The 27,490-nt window shown below is 46.8% G+C and overlaps 1 protein-coding gene across 1 annotated transcript in view; it reads right to left on the reverse strand.

The window, feature by feature from the left end:
* Nucleotides 1-27,490, reverse strand: part of LOC147123870 (putative carboxypeptidase X1) — a 152,721-nt gene that overhangs the window by 114,984 nt on the left and 10,247 nt on the right. The window contains exon 2 of the mRNA XM_085976444.1: nt 21,044-21,160. Within this exon, the coding sequence (XP_085832570.1) occupies nt 21,044-21,160 (117 nt within the window). The remainder of the gene's footprint in view (nt 1-21,043; nt 21,161-27,490) is intronic.

Below are 27,490 nucleotides of genomic sequence, written 5' to 3' on the forward strand. Positions count from 1 at the left end.
GGTAAACTACTACCATAAGTTCTTGCCAAATTTGTCTACAATACTACACCCACTGAACACCCTACTGCAAACTGGGGTGCCATGGAAGTGGAGTGACGAATGTAGACGAGCTTTCCAGAAGAGCAAAACACTAATCACATCGAAAGAGGTATTGGCCCATTACAACCCAGCATTACCAATTCGGTTGGCATGTGATGCGTCACCCTACGGCATTGGAGCGGTGCTGTCGCACAAATTCTCAGCCGGCTCAGAGAGGCCGATAGCCTTTGCGTCACGATCACTAACCTCAGCCTAGCGTAACTACGCCCAGATTGACAGAGAGGCCCTCAGCCTAGTGTGGGAAGTGAAAAAGTTCAATCACTATCTGCACGGGCAGAAATTCACCTTGCTGACTGATCACCAGCCTCTTGTCTCCATTTTTAATCCGAAGAAGGGCGTTCTGGTGATGACTGCACAATGACTACAAAGATGGTCACTCTTTCTTGGGGTGCACCACTATGAGATTGAATATAAGGGCACGAAACAGCATGGAAATGCTGATGGGCTATCACACCTGCCACTGCCTACTGCGGAGGAAACACCAGCAGTGGATCCTGTCGAAATATTCCATTTGACTATAGTTGAATACCTACCGGTAACTAACGCTTGTATCGAAAAGGAAACCCGAAATGACCCGACACTGTCTCGGGTATATGATTTGACGGTGAAGGGATGGCCAGCACATGGCGACTCACTGTTGCCAGCATTCTCGACAAGGAGAGAACAGCTGTCAGTGTGCCGGGGGACCTTGATGTGTGGATCCTGAGTGGTAATTCCACCCAAGTTAAGGGATAGAGTGCTCAATGAGCTTCATGAGGGTCATCTGGGAGGGGTAAAAATGAAAAGCCTAGCCAGGGCTTATGTGTGGTGGCCAGGAATCGATAAACAAATCGAGGACCTGACCAAGAGCTGCTCAGGATGCCAGAAAGTCCAAAATGCACCACCACAGGCCCCTCTACACCCATGGGAGTGGCCCTCATCTCCATGGCAACGGGTGCATATTGATTTTGCTGGTCCACTCATGGACTCAATGTTTTTAATAGCCGTGGATGCGCACTCGAAATGGCCTGAGGTCATCAAAAGGTCCTCCACCACCACGGAGAAAACTATTGCAGTCCTACGGACCATTTTTGCCAGGAATGGCTTGCCAGAACAGATTTGCTCCGACAACGGACCACAGTTTGTGTCCGAACAGTTCCGGAGGTTCTTGAAAAAGAATGGGGTAAGGCATTACACATCCGCCCCGTATCATCCAGCCACAAATGGATAGGCTGAGAATTTCGTACAAACCTTTAAGAAGGCAATAAAGGCCATGTACGATGACAACATTCCGCTGCAGCACAAGGTGGACAATTTCCTGTTCGCCTACCGGAATGCGACACATGCAGTCACCAACCAGGCCCCAGCCATGATGTTCTTTAACCGAAGGTTAAGACCTCGCCTGGGTTTGCTCAGACCAAACATACGAAGAGATGTTGAGAGTAAGCAATTCCAGCACATCCATAAGAAGCCAACAAGGAGCTTCAATGTAGGGCAACCAGTCTTGGCCCGCGACTACCGAACAGAAAAATGGCAGGCAGGAACGATATGCACACGGCAGGGCCCACTAATGTACACAGTGGACGTTGGGGAGAGCATCGTGAGACGCCATGTTGACCAGATCCTAGAGTCACAGGAACAAGTCAACCCCCATGCCTCGCCCATACGTACCTGGTGATGAACCCGACGTACAGGTCGCATCTACCCCAGAAACAGTAGCATCGGAAGCTGATGAACCAACTGACGACAGGGGGCCAGGATCGCCTCCGCACCAAGAGCAAGACACTCGGGAAAGGCGCTATCCAGAAAGGATCAGGAAGCCTCCCCAAAGACTGAATATATAAATAGACTATTTTCAGCCAATGTTGCATGTTAAAAGTGTTAATTGTAATTAGTTTGATATTTAATTGTTAAATGAGTGTTATGGTACTGTTAATCTAAAAGGGGAGGAATTGTAATGTATATACCTTTAAGGGGGAAACTATCTTTTACAGCTCATGTATACTGCAGTACCGGCAGTGACCACACCTGTATATAGCCCTGAGTAGTAATCTGTACAGATCAGTTCCAGTGTGAGCCACGTTGAGTAAACACCTGTTGTACCGTTCTCCTGCAGTCTGTGTCTTATTATACACAGACACAACAAATATGTTGTGGAACCAACCAGGAAGAAGACTATTTTAGATCTGGTAATGTGTAACAAGGCTGGATTCATTAATGATCTCAAAGTGAAGGATCCTCTTGAAGAGTGATCATACCATGGAAGAATTTCAAATTCAGTCTGAGGATGCAAAAGCTAGGTCTCAAACTAGTGTCCTGAACTTAAACAAAGGTAATTACAAAGGTATGAAGGCAGACTTGGTTAAAGTGGACTGGGAAAATATATTACAGGGTAAGACTGTAGAAAAGCAGTGGCAAACATTTAAGGAGATATTTCATAACTCTCAGCAAAGTTTTATTCCAGTGAGAAAGAAAGACTCTAAGAGAAGGATGAACCATCCGTGGCTAACTAAGGAAGTCAAGGATGGTATCAAATTGAAAACAAAAGCATTCAATGTTGCGAAGAATAGTGAAAGGCCAGAGGATTGGGAAATTTTTTTAAACCAGCAAAGGACGACTAAATAAATGATAGAGAAGATAACTTATGAGAGTAAGCTAGCAAGAAATATAAAAACAGACAGTAAGAGCTTCTACAAGTATATAAAAAGGAAGAGAGTAGCTAAAGTAAACGTTGGTCCACTAGAGGATGAGTCTGGGGAATTAATAATGGAAAACAGGGAAATTGCAGAGACTTTGAACAAATATTTTCTTTCGGTCTTCATGGTAGAGGACACTAAAAGCATCCCAATAATGGATAATCAAGGGGCTATTGGGGTGGGGAGGGGAACTTAAAATAATCGCTATCACTAGAAAGTACTCGGCAAACGAATGGGACTAAAGGTGGACAAGTCCCCTGGACCCGATGGCCTGCATCCTAGGGTCTTAAAAGAGGTGGCTGCAGAGATAGTGGATGCATTGGTTGTAATCTACCAAAATTACCTGGATTCTGGAGAGGTCCCAGCGGACTGGAAAACCGCTAATGTAAGGGTTTAGGAAAGGAGGGAGACAGAAAGCAGGAAACTATCGACCAGTTAGGCTAACATCTATCATTGGGAAAATGTTAGAGTTCATCATTAAGGAAGCAATAGCAGGGCATTTAGAAAATCATAATATAGTCAAGCAGAGTCAGCATGGTTTTATGAAAGGGAAATCATGTTTAACAAATTTGCTGGAGTTCTTTGAGGATGTAACGAGCAGGGTGGATAAAGGGGAACCAGTAGATGTTGTGTATTTGGATTTCCAGAAGGCATTCGATAAGGTGCCACATAAAATGTTACTGCACAAGATAAGAGCTCACGGAGTTGGGGGTAATAGATTAGCATGGATAGAGGATTGGCTAACTAACAGAAAACAGAGAGTCGGGATAAATGGGTCATCTTCAGGTTGGCAAACTGTAACTAGTGGGGTGCCACAAGGATCAGTGCTGGAGCCTCAACTATTTACAATCTACTTTAATGACTTGGATGAAGGGACCGAGTGTACTGTAGCCAAATTTGCTGATGATACAAAGATAGGTGGGAAAGCAAGTTGTGCGGAGGATGCAAAGAATCTCCAAAGGGATGTAGATAGGCTCAGTGAGTGGGCAAAAATCTGGCAGATGGAGTCTAATGTGGGGAAAATGCGAGGTTATCCACTTTGGTAGGAAAAATAAAGAAGCAAATTATTATTTAAATGGGGAGAGATTACAAAATGCTGAGGTACAGAGGGATCTGGGGGTTCTTGTACATGAATCACAAGGTCAGCATGCAGGTACAGCAAGTAATTAGGAAGGCAAATGGTATGTTACATAGATACATAGAAGATAGGAGCAGGAGTAGGCCATTCGGCCCCTCGAGCCTGCTCTGCCATTCAATGAGATCATGGCTGATCATCCAAATTCAGTACCCTGTCCCTGCCTTCTCCCCATATCCCTTGATCCCTTTAGCCTTAAGAAATATATCAACTCCTTCTTGAATATATTTAATGAATTGGCCTCTACTGCCTTCTGTGGTAGAGAATTCCACAGGTTCATCACTCTCTGGGTGAAGAAATTCCTCCTCATTTCTGTCCTAAATGGCCTACCCCTTATCCTTAGACTGTGACCCCTGGTTCTGGACACCCCGACCATCGGGAACATCCTTCCTGCATCTAGTCTGTCCAGTCCTGTTGGCCTTTATTGCAAAGGGAATGGAGTATAAAAGCAGGGAAGTCCTAATATAACTGCACAGGGTGTTGGTGAGACCACACCTGGAGCACTGCGTACAGTTTTGGTCTCCTTATTTAAGGAAGGATACACTTGCATTGGAGGCAGTTCAGAGACGATTCACTAGGTTGATTCCGGGGATGAGGGGGTTGACTTATGAGGAAAGGTTGAGCAGGTTGGGCCGATACTCATTGGAGTTTAGAAGAATGAGAGGGATTGAAACATATGGGGGGAGAAATTCGGTATCGCCCCATTTGGGGCGCAATTATCGGCCGGGCACAAAGATTAGCGCCTGGCGCTAATTATCGCCTCCGACAGCAAACTTGGCTTTTATCGCCCCTGGAGGTGATTGGAGCGCTAAATCAGGCGCTACACACCTCTCTTAAGGCGCTAAGGCCGAGGAGCGAGGCGCTACCTCAGAGGGCGGGCGCAGCGCAGGTGCTGTCAGTTAGCGATTGAACACAGACACACTGGCGCCAGTCAGTTCTTAAAGGGAAGGGTCGATCTTGCTCTGCAGCCACACCCTGCTCGTTGGAGCCTTGAATCTCGGCCTGGGCAGACCTGTGGCTAAATCTAGCAGCCAGACACTATGGAGGGCCAGGGAGCGAGCACAGCGCTTCTGCGAGCGGGCTTTGGAGGCTCTAGTTCGCGGGGTGGAGCGCAGAAGATCCATTCTGTACCCAGAGAGTGGCAGGAGGCCTTTGCCAAGCGAGTACAGAAGAGTGTGGAGGGAGGTGGCTCAGAAAGTGTCCTCAAGCAGCATGGTGCCTAGGACCCATATGCAATGTAGGAAAAAGTTTAACGACCTCACTCAAAATAAAACAAAAAAGGTGACTCAACCGTGGCTAACAAGGGAAATTAGGGATAGCATAAGATCCAAGGAGTGGACATATAAATTGGCCAGAAAAAGCAGTAAACCTGAGGATTGGGAGCAGTTTAGGATTCAACAAAGGAAGACAAAGGGATTAATTAAGAAGGGGAAAATAGAATATGAGAGTAAGCTTTCAGGGAACATAAAAACTGACTGTAAAAGCTTTTATGGATATGTGAAGAGAAAAAGATTGAAGTCAAGCGTAGGTCCCTTGCAGTCAGAATCAGGGGAATTTATAATGGGGAACAAAGAAATGGCAGACCAATTAAATACATATTTTGGTTCTGTCTTCACAAAGGAGGACACAAATAACCTCCCAGAGATGTCGGGGAACATAGGGTCTGATGAAAGGGAGGAACTGAAAGAAATCAGTATTTGTAGGGAAATGGTGTTAGGGAAATTGATGGGATTGAAGGCCGATAAATCCCCAGGGCCGGATAATCTACATCCTAGGGTACTTAAGGAAGTATCCCTAGAAATAGTAGATGCATTGCTGATCATCTTCCAACATTCGATGGAATCTGGAACAGTACCCATGGATTGGAGGGTAGCTAATGTTACCCCACTATTCAAAAAAGGTGGTAGAGAGAAAACGGGGAATTACAGACCGGTAAGCCTGACATCGGTAGTGGGGAAAATACTACAGTCCATTATGAAAGATGTAATAGCAGAGCACTTGGAAAACAGTGACAGGATCGGACAAAGTCAACATGGATTTACAAAAGGTAAATCGTGCTTCACTAATCTACTGGAATTTTTTGAGGATGTAACTGGTAAAATAGATAAGGGAGAACCAGTGGATGTGGTGTATTTGGACTTTCAGAAGGCTTTCAATAAGGTCCCGCATAAGAGATTCGCGGGTAAAGTTAAGGCACATGGGATTGGGGGCAAGGTATTGACTTGGATAGAGAACTGGTTGGCAGACAGAAAGCAAAGAGTTGGAATAAACGGGTCTTTTTCCGAGTGGCAGGCAGTGACTAGTGGGGTACCGCAGGGATCGGTCCTTGGACCCCAGCTATTCACAATATATATTAATGATCTAGAGAAGGGAACTAGATGTAATATCTCCAAGTTTGCAGACGCCACAAAGCTGGGTGGGCGTGTGTGCTGTGAGGAGGGTGCCAAGAAACTCAAGGATGATTTGGACAGGTTGGGTGATTGAGCAGAAGCATGGCAGATGCAGTATAATGTGGATAAATGTGAGGTTATCCACTTTGGTGGCAAAAACAGGAAGGCAGATTATTATCTGAATGGCAATAGATTGGGAGAAGGGGAAGTGCAACGAGACCTGGGTGTCCTTGTGCACCAGTCGCTGAAGGTAAGCATGCAGGTGCAATAGGCGGTTAAGAAAGCAAATGGTATGTTGGCCTTCGTAGCGAGAGGGTTTGAGTACAGGAACAAGGATGTCTTGCTGCAGTTGTGCAGGGCCTTGGTGAGACCACACCTTGAGTATTGTGTGCAGTTTTGGTCGCCTTATCTGAGGAAGGATGTTCTTGCCATGGAAGGAGTTCAGCGAAGATTCACCAGGCTGATACCTGGGATGGCAGAAATGACGTAAGAGGAGAGATTGGGTCGATTGGGCTTGTACTCGCTGAAGTTTAGAAGAATGAGAGGGGATCTCATTGAAACTTATAAAATTCTGACAGGACTGGACAGACTAGATGCAAGAATGATGTTCCCGATGGTCGGGGAGTCCAGAACCAGGGGTCACAGTCTAAGGATAAGAGGTAGGCCATTTAGGACTGAGATGTGGAGGAATTTCTTCACCCAGAGAGTGGTGAACCTGTGGAATTCGCTACCACAAAAGGCAGTAGTGGCCAATTTTTAAATATATTCAAGAAGGAGTTGGATATATTTCTTAAGGCTAAAGGGATCAAGGGATATGGGGAGAAAGCAGGGACAGGGTACTGAATTTGGATGATTAACCATGATCTCATTGAATGGCGGAGCAGGCTCGAGGGGTCGAATGGCCTACTCCTGCTCCTATCTTCTATGTTTCTATGTTTCACTCGGGTCGTCAGGGTGAGTGCCTTTTTTTCAAAACATTTTCATCCCTCCATCTCAACCTCACTTTATGGCCAGAGGGTCTTGAAAGCCCCAATGCCCTACACTCATCCAACACCTATGGCCCTTTCATCAAACACACAGACACATTCCACACTTTGCATACAGTAAGAGCTATTCAACCATGGGAGGCATTTCAGGCAAGATCATGGCTGCATATTTACTCAGACGCCGTCCTTTTTCTTGCAGGCCAAGCTGTCTCATAATAGGAGACAGCAGCAACGGACCGTTGGAGGGCGGCCTCAGCTTCAAGCCCTCAGCGATCTTGAGGAGCGCGTCCACAAGATTGTGGCAAGCCGGGTGTTTGGTCCCCTCGCCACTGGAGACACCGACCTCGTTCTGGACAGCAATGGTAAGGTCATCACCTTTTTGTCCTCTCTCCTTCCACTTGTTCCTCACAACAGCAGCCTTTGACACTTTCAATCCAAATCACTAAATCGCTGCACTCATGCCTCCCTTGCTGCCACCCTGTCCTCACGCTAAAGCCACTCTTGTACCTCCCTGCTTTCAGATGGTGATTCACCAGGTGAGGAGACGGGCCCTCAAGCTGCCATTGGGAGTGAAGCTGAAGGCGAGGAGGAAGAGGAAGCCGGACTATCAGCGCCACCCTCTGCCAAGGCAGCCCATGCCCACACTGGGAACACGCCTTCCCTGGAGGGGAGCAGGGGGGAATGGTCTGATGAGGGTGAAGCTCCAGGACCCAGCAGGCTGCAGCAACGCGATGGGGGTAGGGAAGCTCGGGGGCCTTCTCCCCGGAGGGAGAGTATGGCCTCGAGTCCTGCTGCACTGGACGCAGAGGAGGAGTGGGTCCTCACTGAAATGAGTGCCCAGGCGGAGCACAGGCACACTGAGCTCATGGCTGCAGTGGCAAGGATGCCCAAATCCACTGAATCACTGGCAAGGAGTGTGGAGCACTTCGCTGTAGCACAGGCGGATGCCACGCAAATGCTAAGTGCTGCAATGCAGTCAGTGGCTGGTCTCATGCAGACGCAGATTGAGGCCACGCGAGCACTGACTGCTGCCATCATCGCTGGTTCGGCTACATTGCCCCGGGGCTCTCACCGCGCCGCAGCAGGCCAGCAATCTGTGCTCCATCAGATTGCTCCGGATGCTGAAGTGCTGCCCCGTGGGAGTGCCAGTGTGTCGGTCGAGCAGGGAGTTGCTGTCCTCTCTCAAGATGTAAGAAGTCACACAACACCAGGTTATAGTCCAACAGCTTTATTTGAAATCACAAGCTTTCGGAGCGCTGCTCCTTCTTCAGGCGAAGTGGAGAAATGCATAAAGACACAGCTTATATAGTCAGAGAATCATGTCAGATGTTTACAGGTAACCTTTCCAACTGCCATTTATCGCACCTCGGCAGAGAGATAATCACAGCAGTCAAAGGTGTGAATGGTGTCCAAACAGGTCAGTCAGGGAAACATTACATCAAAGAACAATGAGGTGGGGTCACAAGGGGTCAAATATTGCAGATGCTGGGGTCTGTATGAAAAACAAAAAAAGACAAAAAACATTTTTTTTGGGCTGGAAATCACAGCAGGTCCGGCCGCATCTGTGTAGAGAGAACAAGCCAATGTCGACTCGAGTCTGGATGACCCTGCATCAGGTGGGGTTACATGTAGCGTGACATGAACCCAAGATCTCGGTTGAGGCCGTCCTCATGAGTGCGGAACTTGGCTATCAGTTTCTGCTCGACGATTTTGCGTTGTCGTGTGTCTCGAAGGCCACCTTGGAGAATGCTTACCCGAAGATCGGAGGCTGAATGTCCTTGACTGCTGAAGTGTTCCCCGACTGGGAGGGAACACTCCTGCCTGGTGATTGTTGCGCGGTGTCCGTTCATCCGTTGTTGCAGTGTCTGCATGGTCTCGCCGATGTACCATGCTCCGGGGCATCCTTTCCTGCAACGTATGAGGTAGACAACGTTGGCCGAGTCACATGAGTATGTACCATGTACCTGGTGGGTGGTGTCCTCACGTGTGATGGTATCTGTGTTGATGATCTGGCATGTCTTGCAGAGGTTGCTGTGGCAGGGTTGTGCGGTGTCGTGGTCGCTGTTCTCCTGAAAGCTGGGCCGGACCTGCTGTGATTTCCAGCCAAAAAAAAATGTTTTTTGTCTGTTTTTTTGTTTTTCATACAGACCCCAGCATCTGCAATATTTGACCCCTTGTGACCCCACCTCATTGTTCTTTGATGTAATGTTTCCCTGACTGACCTGTTTGGACACCATTCACACCTTTGACTGCTGTGATTATCTCTCTGCCGAGGTGCGATAAATGGCAGTTGGAAAGGTTACCTGTAAACATCTGACATGATTCTCTGACTATATAAGCTGTGTCTTTATGCATTTCTCCACTTCACCTGAAGAAGGAGCAGCGCTCCGAAAGCTTGTGATTTCAAATAAAGCTGTTGGACTATAACCTGGTGTTGTGTGACTTCTTACATTTCTCCACCCCAGTCCAACTCCGGCATCTCCACACCATGGCTCTCTCAAGATGACAGCATTCCTGCTGCCACCACTGGCACTTCTCCACTGCAGTTGCCACCACTTGTAGGACAGACTGCTGCCACCCATGCAGAGTTGGAGCAGTCAGCAGCCGGGCCCTCCAGGCCCAGAGCTGGTCCAGGCCGTCCCTCAAGGGCATCTGCAGTCTCAGTTTCTGACACTCAGCAGCCTTCCCCCAGCCTTGCTGCAGCCACTGGGGTCCCATTGCGGAGGAGCTGCAGGGTGGGAAGGGGGGAATTTCGCAAGGGGAGGAGATCACCCTCGAAGGGCAAAAAGTAGGAGGTGTGACCAAATGTTTTTCATTGTTTTATTGAAGGCCGAGGTTCGTGGTCAAATTTTTGTAACTGTTTTGGACATTGTCTCCAGGTTGTGAGAGCCAGTTATGTTAATGACTGCTTGTTTTTTGTGTTTCTTTCTATTAGTTTGTCATGCGGAAATGAGACACACAGAGTTTGTCAAATAAAGAAGTGTCTGTATTCAAAATGTACATGTTTGGTCTTTGCACTCATTGTTGCCTTGACCGGCTTAGGGGTTGCGGGATGGTTTCATTCAGGTTGTTTGAATGGCAGAAGCCATTCCCTCAGAGGGGGCCTAGAAGCGACTTGCTATGAGCCTTTGATGGACGGCCCTTGCACTTTGTGCCCTCCCCCCCCGCCTTGGTGCTACTGGTGATTATCCTCCTCATCTTCCTCCTCCTCTTCCGCTGGTGCTCCAAGGCCCAGTGGCATTGGCTGGGTCCTGAGAATTGCCAGGTTATGCTGCATGCAGCACACAACAACGAAATGGGAGACTCGCTCAGGCGAGTACTGCAGGGCTCCTCCAGAATGGTCCAGACAGTGGAACCGTTGCTCGAGCAAGCCGATCGTGTGCTCAACGATGTTCCTGATAGCTTGATGGCTCTCGTTGTATCGTTCTTCTGCAGGGGTGCTGGGCGAACGGGGCGGTGTCATCAGCCAGGTGCATAGAGGATATCCCTTGTCCCCGAGAAGCCAACCTCCTGGGTGATGCGGTGCCTGGAAAAGGTCTGCCACAGAAGTCTGGCGCAGGATGAAGGCATCGTGGCTGCTGCCTGGAAAGTGGGCATTGACAGCGAGTATCAGCTGTCTGTGGTCACAGACCAACTGGACGTTTAAGAAATGGAAGCCCTTTCGGTTGCAGAAATCCTCGGCATTCTCTTGCGGCGCCCGCAAAGCCACATGCGTACAGTCAATGGCGCCCTGCACCATGGGGAAGCCCGCTATCATCGCAAAGCCCGTTGCGTGTTCTTGCTGCTTGGCCGGGGTCATGGGGAAAGAGATGTACTCTCGTCTGCTTTTAAAGAGGGCATTTGTGACTTGACGGATGCAGCAATGCACCGCGAACTGGGAGATATTGGCGATGTCCCCAGTAGCTGGTTGAAATGAGCCGGTGGCATAAAAGTTGAGAGCCACTGTTATCTTCACTGCCACCGACAGAGACGTCCTGCTCCTCAGTTGAGGCTGCAGATCTGGCTGAAGCAGGTGGCAGAGCTCAGTGACCACCTCCTTGCTGAAGTGCAGCCTTCGCAAACACTGCTCCTCAGACATATTAATGTAGGAGAACTGTTGGCGAAAAACCCTGGGAGGGTAAGGTCTCCTGTACCGAGGCCTGTTGGCCCTCCTCTGGCCATGATTGCCACTCTCTCTCTGCGTCTCTGTGCCCTCCGAATGTGATAGAGAAGGACGACGTTCCCATCCATTGCAGCCCCCATAGTATCTGGGCAATCAAAGTTATGAAGGTCAAAAAGCAAAGTACCTGCAAAGTCATGGTCAGAAGTCAAAACTACCTCAGACAGCGTTGACTCAATGCAGAAGTCTCTCTTTCTCTCTCTCAAAATCTCTCTCTCTCTCTCTCTCAGAACGAGTGGTGCAAAAATGGCTACCACACAAAAGCCAGGAAGAGGCCCCCTTTAAATAGCGCCCCCCCCAGCCCCACAGCGACTGGGAAGCGTTCCAGTCAACCTGTCGTTGGTAGCGCCAGGTGGAAAGGAGGGTGGCGCCACTGAATTTCTGGTCCGGGGCGCCCCAAGGGCGTTGCACTCTCGAACGACGTCAAGATCTGCGTGCGCAGGAGATCGGGCGGTATTGTTTAGCGCTGCCGCAAAATGTCCGGTCAATTCCGCGAGAGACACAGGTATTGCCGCGCCCGGGCGCTAGTTGGTTCGCGCCCCACTTAGCGCCCTCTTAAGGCGCTAACGGGAGGCGCTACCAACTGAATTTTCCCCCAATATTTCCAAGTTTGCTGATGACACGAAACTAGGTGACAGTGTCAGTTGCGAAGAGAATGTGAAGAGGCTTCAAGGAGATCTCGCTGTAACTAGTGGAGTAGACAAAGGGGAACCGGTAGATGTGGTGTATCTGGATTTTCAGAAGGCCTTCGATAAGGTCCCACACAAGAGGTTGGTGAACAAAATTAGGGCACATGGAATTGGGGCTAATATACTAGCATGGATTGAGATTTGGTTAACAGACAGAAAACAAAGAGTAGGGATAAACGGGTCTTTTTCAGGATGGCAGGCTGTGACTAGTGGGGTACCGCAAGGATCGGTGCTTGGGCCCCACTATTCACAATCTATATCAATGATTTGGAAGAGGGGACTAAATGTAACATTTCCAAATTTGCTGATGATACAAAGCTAGGTGGCAGTGTCAGTTGCGAAGAGGATGTGAAGAGGCTTCAAGGGGATCTCGACAGGCTCAGTGAGTGAGCGAGAACATGGCAGATGGAATATAATGTGGATAAATGTGAAGTTATCCACTTTGGTAGAAAAAACAGAAAGGCAGAGTATTTCCTAAATGGTGAAAGATTGGGGAATGCAAATGCTCAAAGGGACCTGGGTGTCCTTGTACACGAGTCACTGAAAGTGAATGTGCAGGTGCAGCAAGCCATTAGGAAGGCAAATGGTATGCTGGCCTTCATTACAAGAGGATCGGAGTACAGGAGTAAAGAAGTCTTACTCCAATTATATGGGGCCTTGGTGAGACCACACCTGGAGTACTGTGTACAATTTTGGTCTCCTTACCTAAGGAAGGATATACTTGCCATAGAGGGAGTGCAACGAAGGTTCACGAGATTGATTCCTGGGATGGCGGGACTGTCGTATGAGAAGAGATTGAGTAAACTAGGCCTGTATTCTCTTGAATTCAGAAGAATGAGAGGGGATCTCATTGAAGCATACAAAATTATTACAGGGCTTGATAGGGTGGATGCTGGGAGAATGTTTCCCTTGGCTGGGGAGTCTAGAACCAGGGGCCACAGCCTCAGGATAAAAGGTAGGCCATTCAGGACTGAGATGAGAAGAAATGTCTTCACAGAGGGTGGTGAATCTTTGGAATTCTCTGCCCCAGAGGGCTGTGGAGGCTCAGTCATTGGGTATATTCAAAACAGAAGTCGATAGATTTCTGACTAGTGAGGGCATCAAGGGATATGGCGATAGGGCCGGTGAATGGAGTTGAGGCAGAAGATCAGCCATGATCTCACTGAATGGTGGAGCAGGCTCGAAGGGCCGAATGGCCTGCTCCTGCTCCTATTTCTTATGTTCTTATGAAAGGATATACTTGCCATAGAGGGAGTGCAGCGAAGGTTCACCAGACTGATTCCTGGGATGGTAGGACTGTTGTATGAGGAGAGGTTGGGTCGACTAGGCCTGTGTTCACTAGAGTTTAGAAGAATGAGAGGGGATCTCATTGAAACGTATAAAATTCTGACAGTGCTAGACAGACTGGATGCAGGGAGGATGTTTCCCCTGGCTGGGGGGTCTAGAACGAGGGGTCACAGTCTCAGGATGCGGGGTAGGACATTTAGGACTGAGATGAGGAGAAATTTCTTCACTCAGAGGGTGGTGAACCTGTGAAATTCTCTACCACAGAAGGCTGTGGCGGCCAAGTCACTGACTATATTTAAGAAGGAGATAGATTTCTAGACACAAGGGGTATGGGGAGAGAGCGGGAACATGGTATTGAGATAGAGGATCAGCCATGATCATATTGAATGGCGGAGCAGGCTCGAAGGGCCGAATGGCCTACTCCTGCTCCTATTTTCCTATGTTTCTATCCTGTCCATCCCCTAGTGGCTGTATTCCAATTCCGACCTTCCTTTTTTTATTTATGTACCTGTAAAATAATTTACTATTTTGTTTCATTTCCTTGATAATTTAATTTCATAGTTCCTCTTTGCCTTCCTAACTGTATTTTACATAAGAACATAAGAAATAGGAGCAGGAGTAGGCCATTCGGCCCCTCGAACCTGGTCCACCATTCAATAAGATCATGGCTGATCTGATCCTAACCTCAAATCTTCTATCACTCTCCATCCCACCCGAATCCATGTGATCTCCCGGGAGAGGCGAAAAACCAGATAAAAAACCCAATGGCCAATTTGTGAGAAAAAAAATCTGGGAAATTCCTTTCCGACCCATCTAGGCCATCGAAACTCGTCCAGGAGATCACTCTGTCCCTATATTTTCTACAGTACTTACCTTCTGTAAAAGGCGATCTCCACCCCAGCCAGGAACAGAATAGAACCATCTCCTGAAATCTAACACAGAATTAGAACACAAGAAGTAGGAGCAGAACCAGGCTACACGGCCCCTGGGCCCGCTCCGTTACCCACAGGGCCATGTCCGATCCGAACCTGGACTCATGTCCAATTTCCTGCCCGCTCCCCGTAATTCCCTTTACTTCTAAGAAACTGTCTATTTCTATTTTAAATTTATTTAATGATGTAGCTTCCACAGCTTTCTGGGGCAGCAAATTCCACAGACCTACCACCCTCTGAGTGAAGAAGCTTCTCCTCATCTCAGTTTTGAATGAGCAGCCCCTTATTCTAAGATTATGCCCCCTAGTTCTAGTTTCACCCATCATCGGGAACATCCTCACCACATCCACCCGATCCAACCCCTTCACAATCTTATATGTTTCAATAAGATCGCCTCTCATTCTTCTGAACTCCAATGAGTAGAGTCCCAATCTACTCAACCTCTCCTCATATGACCACCCCCTCATCCCCGGGATTAACCGAGTGAACCTTCTTTGTACTGACTCGAGAGCAAGTATGTCTTTTCTTAAGTATGGACACCAAAACTGTATGCAGTATTCCAGGTGCGGTCTCACCAATACCTTGTACAACTGCAACAATACCTCCCTGTTTTTATATTCTATCCCCCTAGCAATAAAAACCAACATTTCATTGGCCTTCTTGATCACTTGCTGCACCTGCATACTAACTTTTTGAGTTTCGTGCACCAGGACCCCCAGATCCCTTTGTACTACAGTACTTTCCAGTTTCTTGCCATTAAGATAATAACTTGCTCTATGATTTTTCCTGCCAAAGTGCATAACCTCACACTTTCCAGTATTGTATTCCATCTGCCAAATCGCTGCCCACTTACTTAGCCTGTCTATGTCCCTTTGCAGGTTTTTTATGTCCTCCTCTCTCACTACTTTCCTTCCCATCTTTGTATCATCTGCAAACTTTGATATGTTACACTCGGTCCCCTCTTCCAAATCATTAATATAGATTGTAAAGAGTTGGGGACCCAGCACTGACCCCTGCAGAACACCACTAGTTACTGATTGCCAGTCTGAGAACGAACCATTTATCCCAACTCTCTGCTTTCTGTTAGATAGCCAATCCTCCACCCATGCCAGAATATTACCCCCAATCCCATGATTTTTTATCTTGAGCAATAATCTTTTGTGTGGCACCTTGTCAAATGCCTTTTGGAAGTCTAAATACACTACGTCCACTGGTTCCCCTTTATCCACCCTGTATGTTACTTCCTCAAAGAACTCAAGCAAATTTGTCAAACATGACTTCCCCTTCATAAAACCATGCTGACTTTGTCCTATTAAATTATGTTTATCCAAATGTCCCGTTACTGTCTCCTTAATAATGGACTCTAACATTTTACCAACCACAGATGTTAGGCTAACAGGTCTATAGTTTCCAGCCTTCTGTCTACTGCCCTTTTTAAATAAGGGTGTTACATTAGCAGTTTTCCAGTCTGCCGGGACCTTTGCCGAGTCCAGGGAGTTTTGGAAAATTATTACCAATGCATCCACAATCCCTACCGCCACTTCCCTCAAGACCCTAGGATGTAAGCCATCAGGTCCAGGCGATTTATCCGCCTTGAGTCCCATTATTTTACCAAGTACCACTTCCTTAGTGATTTTAATCGTATTTAGCTCCTCCCCCCCAGAGCCCCCTGTTTGTCCAGTGTTGGGATATTCTTAGTGTCCGCTACCGTAAAGACTGATACAAAATAATTGTTCAGCGTTTTTGCCATCTCCATGTTTCCCACCATTAATTTCCCGGTCTCATCCTCTAAGGGACCAACATTTACTTTAGCCACCCTTTTTCTTTTTATATAACTATAGAAACTTTTGCTATCTGTTTTTATATTTTTTGCTAATTTACTTTCATAATCTATCTTCCCTTTCTTAATCAATCTTTTAGTTATTTTTTACTGTCTTTTAAAGACTTCCCAATCTTCTATCCTCCCACTAGATTTGGCTACCTTATATGCCCTTGTTTTTAGTCGGATACTATCCTTAATTACTTTACTTAGCCACGGATGGCTATCTTTTCTTTTACACCCTTTTTTCCCCTCAGTGGAATATATATTTTTTGGAAGTTGTAAAATAACTCCTTAAATGTACACCACTGATCATGTACCGTCTTACCCTTTAATCTATTTTCCCAGTCCACTCTAATCAATTCCACTCTCATACCTTAATAGTCTCCTTTATTCAAGCTCAGCATGCTTGTTTGAGATCCAACCTTCTCACCCTCTAATTGAATATGGAATTCAACCATGTTATGGTCACTCATTCCAAGGGGATCCTTTACTAGGACATTTTTAATTAATCCTGTCTCATTACACAGGACCAAATCTAAGGTTGCTTGCCCCCTGGTCGGTTCAGTTTTGACTTCTCTCCTAATCTCCTCATATTCTCTCTTGTCGTGCTCTTCCTGGCTGTCCATATACTTAGTGTATGCCTCTTTCCTTACCCAGAGTTCAAACACAGCGGGAGCAGAGCGAGAGCGGCAAAACCCGGGAGAGTTCAAACACAGCGGGAGCAGAGTGAGAGCGCCAAAACCCAGGAGAGTTCAAACACAGCAAGAGCAGAGCGAGAGCGGCAAAACCCGGGAGAGTTCAAACACAGTGGGAGCAGAGTGGTAGGGGATTCTATCGTAAGGGGAACAGATAGGCGTTTCTGTGGCCGCAAACGTGACTCCAGGATGGTTTGTTGCCTCCCTGGGGCCATGGTCATGGATGTCACTGAGCGGCTACAGGGCATTCTTAAGGGGGAGGGTGAGCAGGCAGAGGTCGTGGTCCACATTGGGGCCAACGACATAGGTAGGAAGGGGGATGAGGTCCTGCATCAAGAATTTAGGGAGCTAGGTAGCAGATTAAAAAACAGGACCTCAAAAGGTTGTAATCTCTGGATTACTCCCAGTGCCACGTGCTAGTGAGTATAGGAATAGGAGGATAGAACAGATGAATGCGTGGCTAAAGAGTTGGTGCAGGAGGGAGGGTTTTAGTTTCCTGGATCACTGGGCCTGCTTCTGGGAAAGGTGGGACTTGTACAAGTCGGACGGGTTGCACCTGAACCAGAGCGGGACAAATATCCTTGCGGGGAGGTTTGCTAGCACTGTTGGGGGGGGGGGGGGTTTAAACTAACTTGGCAGGGGGATGGGATACAGAGGGGAGCTGAAATAGGGGGTGATGTGCTGCCAATTATAGAGAAAAAAACAAGTCAGCTTGGTAGACAGGGCAAATATACAAGGGCAAGGCTGGATGGCATCTATTTTAATGCAAGGAGTCTTGCAAATAAGGTGGATGAACTGAAGGTGTTGATAAACACATGGGAGTATGATATTGTTGCTATCACGGAGACATGGTTGAGGGAGGGGCAAGACTGGCAGCTCAATATTCCGGGGTACAGAATCTTCAGGCGAGACAGAGGGGGAGGTATAAGAGGAGGGGGTGTCGCAATATTAATTAAGGAGTCAATTACTGCAGTAAGGAGGGATGACATATTAGCAGGTTCGTCTAATGAGGCCACATGGGTGGAGCTTAAAAACAAAAAGGGGGCAAGCACTTTGCTGGGAGTGTACTATAGGCCTCCAAACAGTCAGGGGGAGATAGAGGAACAGATATGTAGGCAAACCTCAGAGAAATGTGCAAATAATAGGGTAATAATAATGGGGGATTTCAACTTCCCCAATATTAACTGGGATAGTCAGAGTGTGAAAGGCACAGAGGGTGTAGAATTCTTAAAGTGCATCCAGGAGAGCTTTTTGAGCCAGCATGTAGAAAGTCCTACAAGAGAGGGGGCGGTACTGGACCTAATTCTAGGGAATGTGGCCGGCCAAGTGGAAGAAGTGCTAGTAGATGAGCACTTTGGTGACAGTGACCATAATATGGTGAGATTTAAGGTGGTCATGGAAAAGGACAGGGATGGGCCGGAAATAAAGGTTCTAAATTGGGGGAAGGCCGATTTTAATAGGATAAGGCAGGATCTGGCCAAAATGGACTGGGATCAGCTACTTGTAGGAAAATCCGCATCGGAGCAATGGGAGGCTTTCAGAAGGGAGATTGAGATCATACAATGGCAACATGTTCCCGTAAAGGTCAAGGGTGGTTCCAAAAACCACAGGGAACCTTGGATGTCAGGGGATATACGAGAATGGATTAGAAAAAAAAGGAGGGCTTTTGGCAGATACAAAAGGCTAAAGACGGAGGAAGCCCTAGAGGAGTACAAAAAGTGCAGGGGGATACTTAAAAAAGAAATTAGGAGATCAAGGAGGGGCCATGAAATAACACTGGCGAGCAAAATAAAGGAAAATCCTAAGATGTTTTATAAGTATATTAAGGGTAAGAGGATAACTAGGGAAAAAATAGGGCCCATTAGGGACAAAAGTGGCAATCTGTGTGTGGAGCCGGAAGATGTAGGAGGGGTTCTAAATGAATTTTTTGCATCTGTTTTCACTATGGAGAGGGACGATGTAGACATAGAAATAGGGCGGGGGGACTGTGATATGCTCGAACATATTAACATCGAGAGGGAGGAGGTATTGGCGGTTTTAGCAGGCCTAAAAATGGATAAATCCCCAGGCCCGGACGAAATGTATCCCAGGCTGCTGTGTGAGGCAAAGGAAGAGATTGCGGGGGCTAAAACACATATATTCAGAACCTCTCTGGCCACAGGGGATGTGCCAGAGGACTGGAGAACCGCTAATGTAGTACCATTATTCAAGAAGGGGAGTAGGGAAAAACCGGGGAACTACAGGCCAGTGAGCCTAACATCAGTGGTAGGAAAATTATTGGAAAAAATTCTGAGGGACAAAATTTGTCTCCACTTGGAGAGGCAAGGATTAATCAGGGATAGTCAACATGGCTTTGTCAAGGGAAGATCATGTCTGACTAATTTGATTGAATTTTTTGAGGGGGTGACTAGGTGTGTGGATGAGGGTAATGCAGTGGATGTGGTATACATGGATTTCAGTAAGGCCTTCGATAAAGTCCCACACAGGAGACTGGTCAAGAAGGTAAGAGCCCATGGAATCCAGGGTGCCTTGGCACATTGGATACAAAACTGGCTTAGTGGCAGAAGGCAGAGGGTGATGGTCGAAGGTTGTTTTTGTGACTGGAAGCCTGTGGCCAGTGGGGTACCACAGGGATCGGTGCTGGGTCCCTTGCTGTTTGTGGTCTACATTAATGACTTGGATATGAATGTAAAAGGTATGATCAGTAAGTTCGCGGATGATACAAAAATTGGTAGGGTGGTAAATAGCGAGGAGGGTAGTCTCAGTCTGCAGGACGATATAGATGGGTTGGTCAGAACAGTGGCAAATGGAATTTAACCCGGAAAAGTGCGAGGTGATGCACTTTGGGGGGACTAACAAGGCAAGGGAATACACAATGAATGGTAAGACCCTAGGCAAGACGGAGGGTCAGAGGGATCTGGGTGTGCAAGTACACAGATCCCTGAAGGCGGCGGAACAGGTGGATAAGGTGGTAAAAAAGGCATATGGGATACTTGCCTTCATTAGCCGAGGCATAGAATATAAGAGCAAGGAGGTTATGATGGAGCTGTATAAAACACTGGTTAGGCCACAGCTGGAATACTGTGTGCAGTTCTGGTCGCCACACTACAGGAAGGATGTGATAGCTTTGGAGAGGGTGCAGAGGAGATTCACCAGGATGTTACCAGGGCTGGAGCGCTTCAGCTATGAAGAGAGACTGGGCAGATTGGGTTTGTTTTCCTTGGAGCAGAGAAGGCTGAGGGGGGACCTGATTGAGGTATACAAAATTATGAGGGGCATAGATAGGATGGATACTGAGGAGCTTTTTCCCTTAGTAGAGGGGTCAATAACTAGGGGGCATAGATTCAAGGTAAAGGGCGGGAGGTTTAGAGGGGATTTGAGAAAGAACTTTTTCACCCAGAGGGTGGTTGGAATCTGGAACTCACTGCATGAAAGGGTTGTGGAGGCAGGAACCCTCACAACATTCAAGAAGCATTTGGATGAGCACTTGAAATGCCATAGCATACAAGGCTACGGACCAAGTGCTGGAAAATGGGATTAGATTAGACAGGGCTTGATGGCCGGCGCGGACACGATGGGCCGAAGGGCCTCTTTCTGTGCTGTATAACTCTATGACTCAATTATTCCCTTATGTCTTTATTGGTCCATGATGTCTCATTAGTGTTTCGTTTGTTCTTGTTTTTGAGCAGAATATATTTTCCCTGGAATCTGTTGAACGCCATTTTAAATGTTTCCCATTGGTGTTCTACATCATTGTTTGCCAATATTGTTGTCCATTTTATTCTCAGTCTCCCAAAATTGGCTTTTCTCCAATCTATTACTCTGGTCTTTGTGATGTTTATGTCCTTCTCAGTTATTATCCTAAACTGTATTTTATTATATTATGGTCACTTTTGCCTAGATGTTCCCCTACTTTTACTTCTCTTATCTGCACTGGTTCATTACCCATTACTAGATCTAATAGCGATTCCTCCCTTGTTGAGCTTCCTACATACTAGGTTAGAAAGGAGTCCTGTACACGTTGTCGGAACTCCATTCCCTGATCCCCATTACCTACCTCTTCTGTCCAATTAATATCAGGGTAGTTGAAATCCCCCATGATTATTATTCTATGTGTTTTACAGTTTGTGGCCCCTCACTCCATGCAGAGACAGATTCTGCATTGTAAATGTACCTTCCTTCGGTTTCGCTCCCTCTTTCACTCCATTCACCGGTTTCTTAATGTTTTTCTTCACAACTTTCCCCTTCTGCTTCACTTTTACTTTGGTTTTCTTCCTGTGCTTCGCTGCCTCTGGAAAACACAATGGAGGGAATGAGCAGCAAAAACAAACATAAGAAATAGGAGCAGGAATCGGCCATTCGGCCCCTCGAGTGCAAGATTCGAAAAATTGTAATAAAACCGCTACTACCATGTGGAGATTGAAGTTCAGAACAAATTGTGAGATGGTTACAGACAGATTAAAAATGTAGGAAATCAGCATGGTCCTTTGTTTGTGAAAACACAAAATGGTGGCAGTCAGCAGGGGGTCCTTTGCCTGGTGGTCAGCATGGTCCTTTGTTTGAAAGGCCACATGGACAGGAAGGAGACACTGGGTTGACAAGGAGGTCCCGCCCCCACAGAAACATGAACGTGTCATGCGGAAGGAACTCCAATCAGGGAAGGCAGACAGTGATATATGAGGAAGGCCGGCAGAAAGGCGCTATAAAGACTGACACAGGGGCGGGAAATTCAGAAGGGACAAAGAAGACAGAACGGAAGAACAGATGAACAGAGGAAGCTGGCCAGTCTACGCTTTGACCCACAACTTTTCTGGATTGTTCACCCAGAGATAAAGGAGTATGTATGAAAGTCGGACGTAGGGCTTAGATATTGTTAAAAGGCTTACTTTTATGTACAGTTGACTTGGAATATAAATCGCCCAGAGGTAGCGTGTAAATTGCTGGGAAGTACGTTCACATACGGGTAAATTGGACACATATTGAGTGCGATTGTACTGTAGCGTGAATAAAGACCAATTTTGTTGATCGCGTACTTTTCTGTCATTGTTAAGCTTATTCATAATTCTCGAGGTCCAAACAATAGTAAGAGAAAGGCTTACAGAGTCTGCTCCACAATTCAATAAGATCGTGGCTGATCTTCAAACTCCACTCCACTTTCCTGCACTACCCCATATCACTTGATTCCCTTAATACCCAAGAAGAATGAGGCCATGAGGACCACAGTGAGACCAACTCCTCTCCCAGTCGGCACTGATCCCAACAGCCCCAAACCCGGTCCCACGACCCCAACCAACCCGGGGCCGGGGTCCTCACACAACCCCCACACCCGGACTGTCTGGGTGCCCTGACCCACTCTGGCATAGAGGGTGGTGAGTTGGATGGGGTACAGTGTGAGAGAGGGTGGGGAGTTGGATGGGGTACAGTGTGTGTGAGGGTGGGGAGTTGGATGGGGTACAGTGTGTGTGAGGGTGGGGAGTTGGATGGGGTACAGTGTGTGTGAGGGTGGGGAGTTGGATGGGGTACAGTGTGTGTGAGGGTGGGGAGTTGGATGGGGTACAGTGTGTGTGAGGGTGGGGAGTTGGATGGGGTACAGTGTGAGAGAGGGTGGGGAGTTGGATGGGGTACAGTGTGTGTGAGGGTGGGGAGTTGGATGGGGTACAGTGTGTGTGTGAGGGTGGGGAGTTGGATGGGGTACAGTGTGTGTGAGGGTGGGGAGTTGGATGGGGTACAGTGTGTGTGTGAGGGTGGGGAGTTGGATGGGGTACAGTGTGTGTGAGGGTGGGGAGTTGGATGGGGTACAGTGTGTGTGAGGGTGGGGAGTTGGATGGGGTACAGCCTGTGGAAAATATCAGGGCATCAGAGAGAATTTCTATCAAAAATTCTCACAAATATGCCCTGAATTCAGAAATCTGACTGACAACCAAAAACTCCCATTCCTACTGGGGGAGGAGAGAAGCTGTGTAACACTGGCGGCACACTATGTTACAGCTTGCCATGAACAGAGGGACAACCAGTAAACTAAGACAAGAGTATATATAAACAAGGCGAAAATATATTTATAAACTCAGGGATATACCTGTTTATACACTGTATGAATGGAACCGCGTTTATGTGTTCAACCATAAATGTATTTTGATGCTTTGGCAACATAAGATGTACCTTATCATGCCAATAAAGCGATTTGTATTGTATTGTATTGTATTGTGTGTGAGGGTGGGGAGTTGGATGGGGTACAGTGTGAGAGAGGGTGGGGAGTTGGATGGGGTACAGTGTGTGTGAGGGTGGGGAGTTGGATGGGGTACAGTGTGTGTGAGGGTGGGGAGTTGGATGGGGTACAGTGTGTGTGAGGGTGGGGAGTTGGATGGGGTACAGTGTGTGTGGGGGTGGGGAGCTGGATGGGGTGCAGTGTGTGTGAGGGTGGGGAGTTGGATGGGGTACAGTGTGTGTGAGGGTGGGGAGTTGGATGGGGTACAGTGTGTGTGAGGGTGGGGAGTTGGATGGGGTACAGTGTGTGTGAGGGTGGGGAGTTGGATGGGGTACAGTGTGTGTGAGGGTGGGGAGTTGGATGGGGTACAGTGTAAGAGAGGGTGGGGAGTTGGATGGGGTACAGTGTGTGTGAGGGTGGGGAGTTGGATGGGGTACAGTGTGTGTGAGGGTGGGGAGTTGGATGGGGTACAGTGTGAGAGAGGGTGGGGAGTTGGATGGGGTACAGTGTGTGTGAGGGTGGGGAGTTGGATGGGGTACAGTGTGTGTGAGGGTGGGGAGTTGGATGGGGTACAGTGTGTGTGAGGGTGGGGAGTTGGATGGGGTACAGTGTGTGTGAGGGTGGGGAGTTGGATGGGGTACAGTGTGTGTGAGGGTGGGGTTTGGATGGGGTACAGTGTGTGAGGGTGGGGAGTTGGATGGGGTACAGTGTGTGTGAGGGTGGGGTTTGGATGGGGTACAGTGTGTGTGAGGGTGGGGAGTTGGATGGGGTACAGTGTGTGTGAGGGTGGGGAGTTGGATGGGGTACAGTGTGTGTGAGGGTGGGGAGTTGGATGGGGTACAGTGTGTGTGAGGGTGGGGAGTTGGATGGGGTACAGTAAGAGACAATAAGCAGATGTGCAGCAGCATCTACTTCCGCCTTATGGATCAAGGACTAATTAATAGAAAGAACTGTAACCAAATTGTATTAACTTTTGTAGACAACTGGGGTGATCTTTTTTTTCCCCACACTTAGACACGACAAACACGTACCACTCTTTAACCTATCATAGAAAAAGATAAAACTTAACATGAAATCCTTATATATTTCGACCTGGAATATCCAAGGTCTACGCTCTTCACTGCGAGAAGTGAAGAGTAGGACCCCAGAGTTCATAGAGGAAACTAAAGATCTAGATATTATCATTTTACAGGAAACTTGGTATAAAGGAAAAGGACACACCGGCTGTCCCCAAGGGTACACTGAGCTAGTGGTCCCCTCCAATAAATTACCAAGTGTAACCCAAGGCAGAGACTCCGGAGGCATACTGATCTGGTTTAAAACAGAACTTAAGAATTACATCAAATTTATAAAAAAGGGCGAAAACCATATGTGGCTCAAACTTGAGAGGGAGATTATCTCAAACACCCAAGATGTTTACATTTGCGCACTTTATATCCCTCCAATCGATTCCCCGTACTACAAAGAGGACACCTTCTCCAACATGGAGGGGGAAATTATCCAATACCAGGCCCAGGGGAACGTGTTGATCTGTGGGGACCTCAATTCAAGAACGGGCGAAGAACCAGACTTCACCAATAATCAGGGAAACAATTACGTATTCGGGAATAACCACTTTGACATCCCTTCCCTTCCATACAGGCATAACTGCGACAAGCAGTCAAATACCAACGGTAAACAGCTACTACAGCTCTGTCGAAACCTGGGTCTGTACATTGTCAATGGTAGGTTCATAGGAGACCTCCTAGGAAGATCGACCTACTGCTCACCTCTTGGCTGCAGCACAGTAGACTATATGATTACAGACTTGGACCCATCCTCTTTCAGAGCATTCACAGTCAAACCACAAACAACACTGTCAGATCACAGCCAAATTACTATGTTTCTCAAAAAGACAGAAACAAACAACATAGAAACACAACCCAGTAAACTGTACAACACCAAAAAATCGTACAGATGGGCCAAAAACGACACGGAAAAATACCAGAAAACAATTAGCAATGCATCAACTCAAGCTCTCTTAGACACCTTTCTGGATAACATATACACTCACAATAAAGAAGGCGTAAACCGGGCAGTTAGTAAACTAAACAATATTTTTGATAATTTGGCAACAAATGCAAACTTGAAAGCTCGCAAGAACAAACCCAAAACAAAAAACTATGAAAAATGGTTTGACCATGATTGCCATAACATGAGGAAAAAACTTAGAAAACTATCAAACCAAAAACACAGACATCCAGAAAACGAGGAATTACGCCTTACTTATTGTCAGACGCTAACACAATACAGAAACACACTCAGGACCAAAAAAGAGCAATTTATTAAGAATACACTCAGCTCCATGGAGGAATCCATTGAGTCGAATTGTTTCTGGGACAACTTGAAAACACTACACAAAAAACAACACGACGATTTGTCCATTCAAAATGGGGACACATGGGTAAACCACTTTGAAAAATTATACCAGAAAAACACACTAGGACCAGAGCAACACCAAATACGCAAAAAACTTGAAAAGCTTGAAATGGCCATAAAAGATAACCAAAACCCGCTAGACGCCATAATAACAGAAAAAGAACTTCTTGAAAAACTCAAGGACCTGCGACCAGGAAAAGCTTGCGGGACAGACGGCATACTAAACGAGATGATTAAACACGCAGACGACAAACTGAAACTGGCTATCCTAAAACTCTTCAACTTGGTTCTGAGTGTCGGTTATTTCCCTGACATCTGGAACAAAGGACTCATAACACCCATATACAAAAGTGGGGACAAAATCGACCCAAACAACTATCGAGGCATCTGTGTAAACAGTAACCTGGGGAAGGTATTCTGTAGCATCATAAACAAAAGACTTATAAACTTCCTTGAAGAGCACAATGTCTTGAGTAAAAGCCAAATTGGATTCCTGCCAAACTATAGAACATCCGATCATATCTTCACCCTACAGACCCTAATTGACAAACACGTTCACCATAACAAAAGCAAAATCTACGCATGCTTTGTAGATTTCCAGAAGGCTTTCGACTCCATCTGGCATGACGGTTTATTCCTGAAACTTATCGAAAGCGGGGTAGGAGGGAAAACATATGATGTAATTAAATCAATGTATACAAACAATAAATGTGCAGTTAAAATTGGAGACAAACAAACAAAATACTTCCCACAGGGGCGGGGGGTGACGCAGGGCTCGCCAATCTCACCGACACTCTTTAATATTTACATTAATGGATTGGCAAAACTACTTGAACAATCTACAGCACCCGGCCTCACCCTATATGAATCCAAGGTTAAATTCCTCCTCTATGCCGACGACCTGGTTCTGCTGTCACCAACTAAGGAGGGTCTACAGCAGAACCTGGACCTGCTGGAGTCGTACTGCCAGACTTGGGCCCTGACAATAAATCCCCAAAAAACCAAAGTCCTTGTGTTCCAGCAAAGATCCAAACAACATGGACCCACAATAAATTTCACAGTAGGAACAACCAAAATTGAACAAACCACTCACTACACATACTTGGGCTTAAAAATCAGTTCTACGGGAAACTTCAAACTGGCTGTGAATGAACTGAAAGAGAAAGCAAGAAGGGCTTTCTATGCCATCAAAAAATCAATCCAAATAGAAATCCCAATTAGCATTTGGCTCAAAATTTTCAAATCAGTAATTGAACCAATTGCACTCTATGGCAGTGAGGTCTGGGGACCACTAACACAACAAGATTTTGCAAAATGGGACAAACACCCAATTGAGATCCTACATGCGGAATTCTGTAAAAGTATCCTCCGGACTCAAAGGAAAACAGTAAACAACGCATGCAGGGCGGAACTAGGCCAATACCCATTAATAATCACTATCCAAAAAAGAGCCACCAAATTTTGGAATCACCTACAAATGAGCAACCCCCAATGCTATCACTACGACGCCCTGAAATGCCAAGAGCTGACCATAAAGAAGAATACCCTCAGTCAACTAGTCCTGGGACTCAATAAAGTAACTAATAACAATACTAACAATAACCAGCCCCAGGACAGTGACAGGGTAACACAAAGAATTCGACCCAACACAATCGTCGCTAAGCAAAAGGAAAAATATCTGTCATATTGGGCAGAAACAACAAAAACCCAAAGCAAACTCAATTGCTACTTGGCCCTAAACAGACAATACAACATAGCTGATTACCTGACCATGGTAAAGGATAACAAACTGAGAAGAACCTTGACAAGGTACAGACTTAGCGAACATAGCCTAGCGATCGAAAAAGGCAGACAGAGGCAGACCAGGCTGCCAAGAGAAGACAGGATATGCTCTCACTGCAGTCAGGGAGTAGTTGAGACAGAGATGCACTTCCTCACAGCCTGTGGAAAATATCAGGGCATCAGAGAGAATTTCTATCAAAAATTCTCACAAATATG

The sequence above is a fragment of the Somniosus microcephalus genome, chromosome 2 (genome assembly GCF_052327205.1).
Source record: "Somniosus microcephalus isolate GS21.2 chromosome 2, FLI_Smic_1.0, whole genome shotgun sequence".
Taxonomy (NCBI): domain Eukaryota; kingdom Metazoa; phylum Chordata; class Chondrichthyes; order Squaliformes; family Somniosidae; genus Somniosus; species Somniosus microcephalus.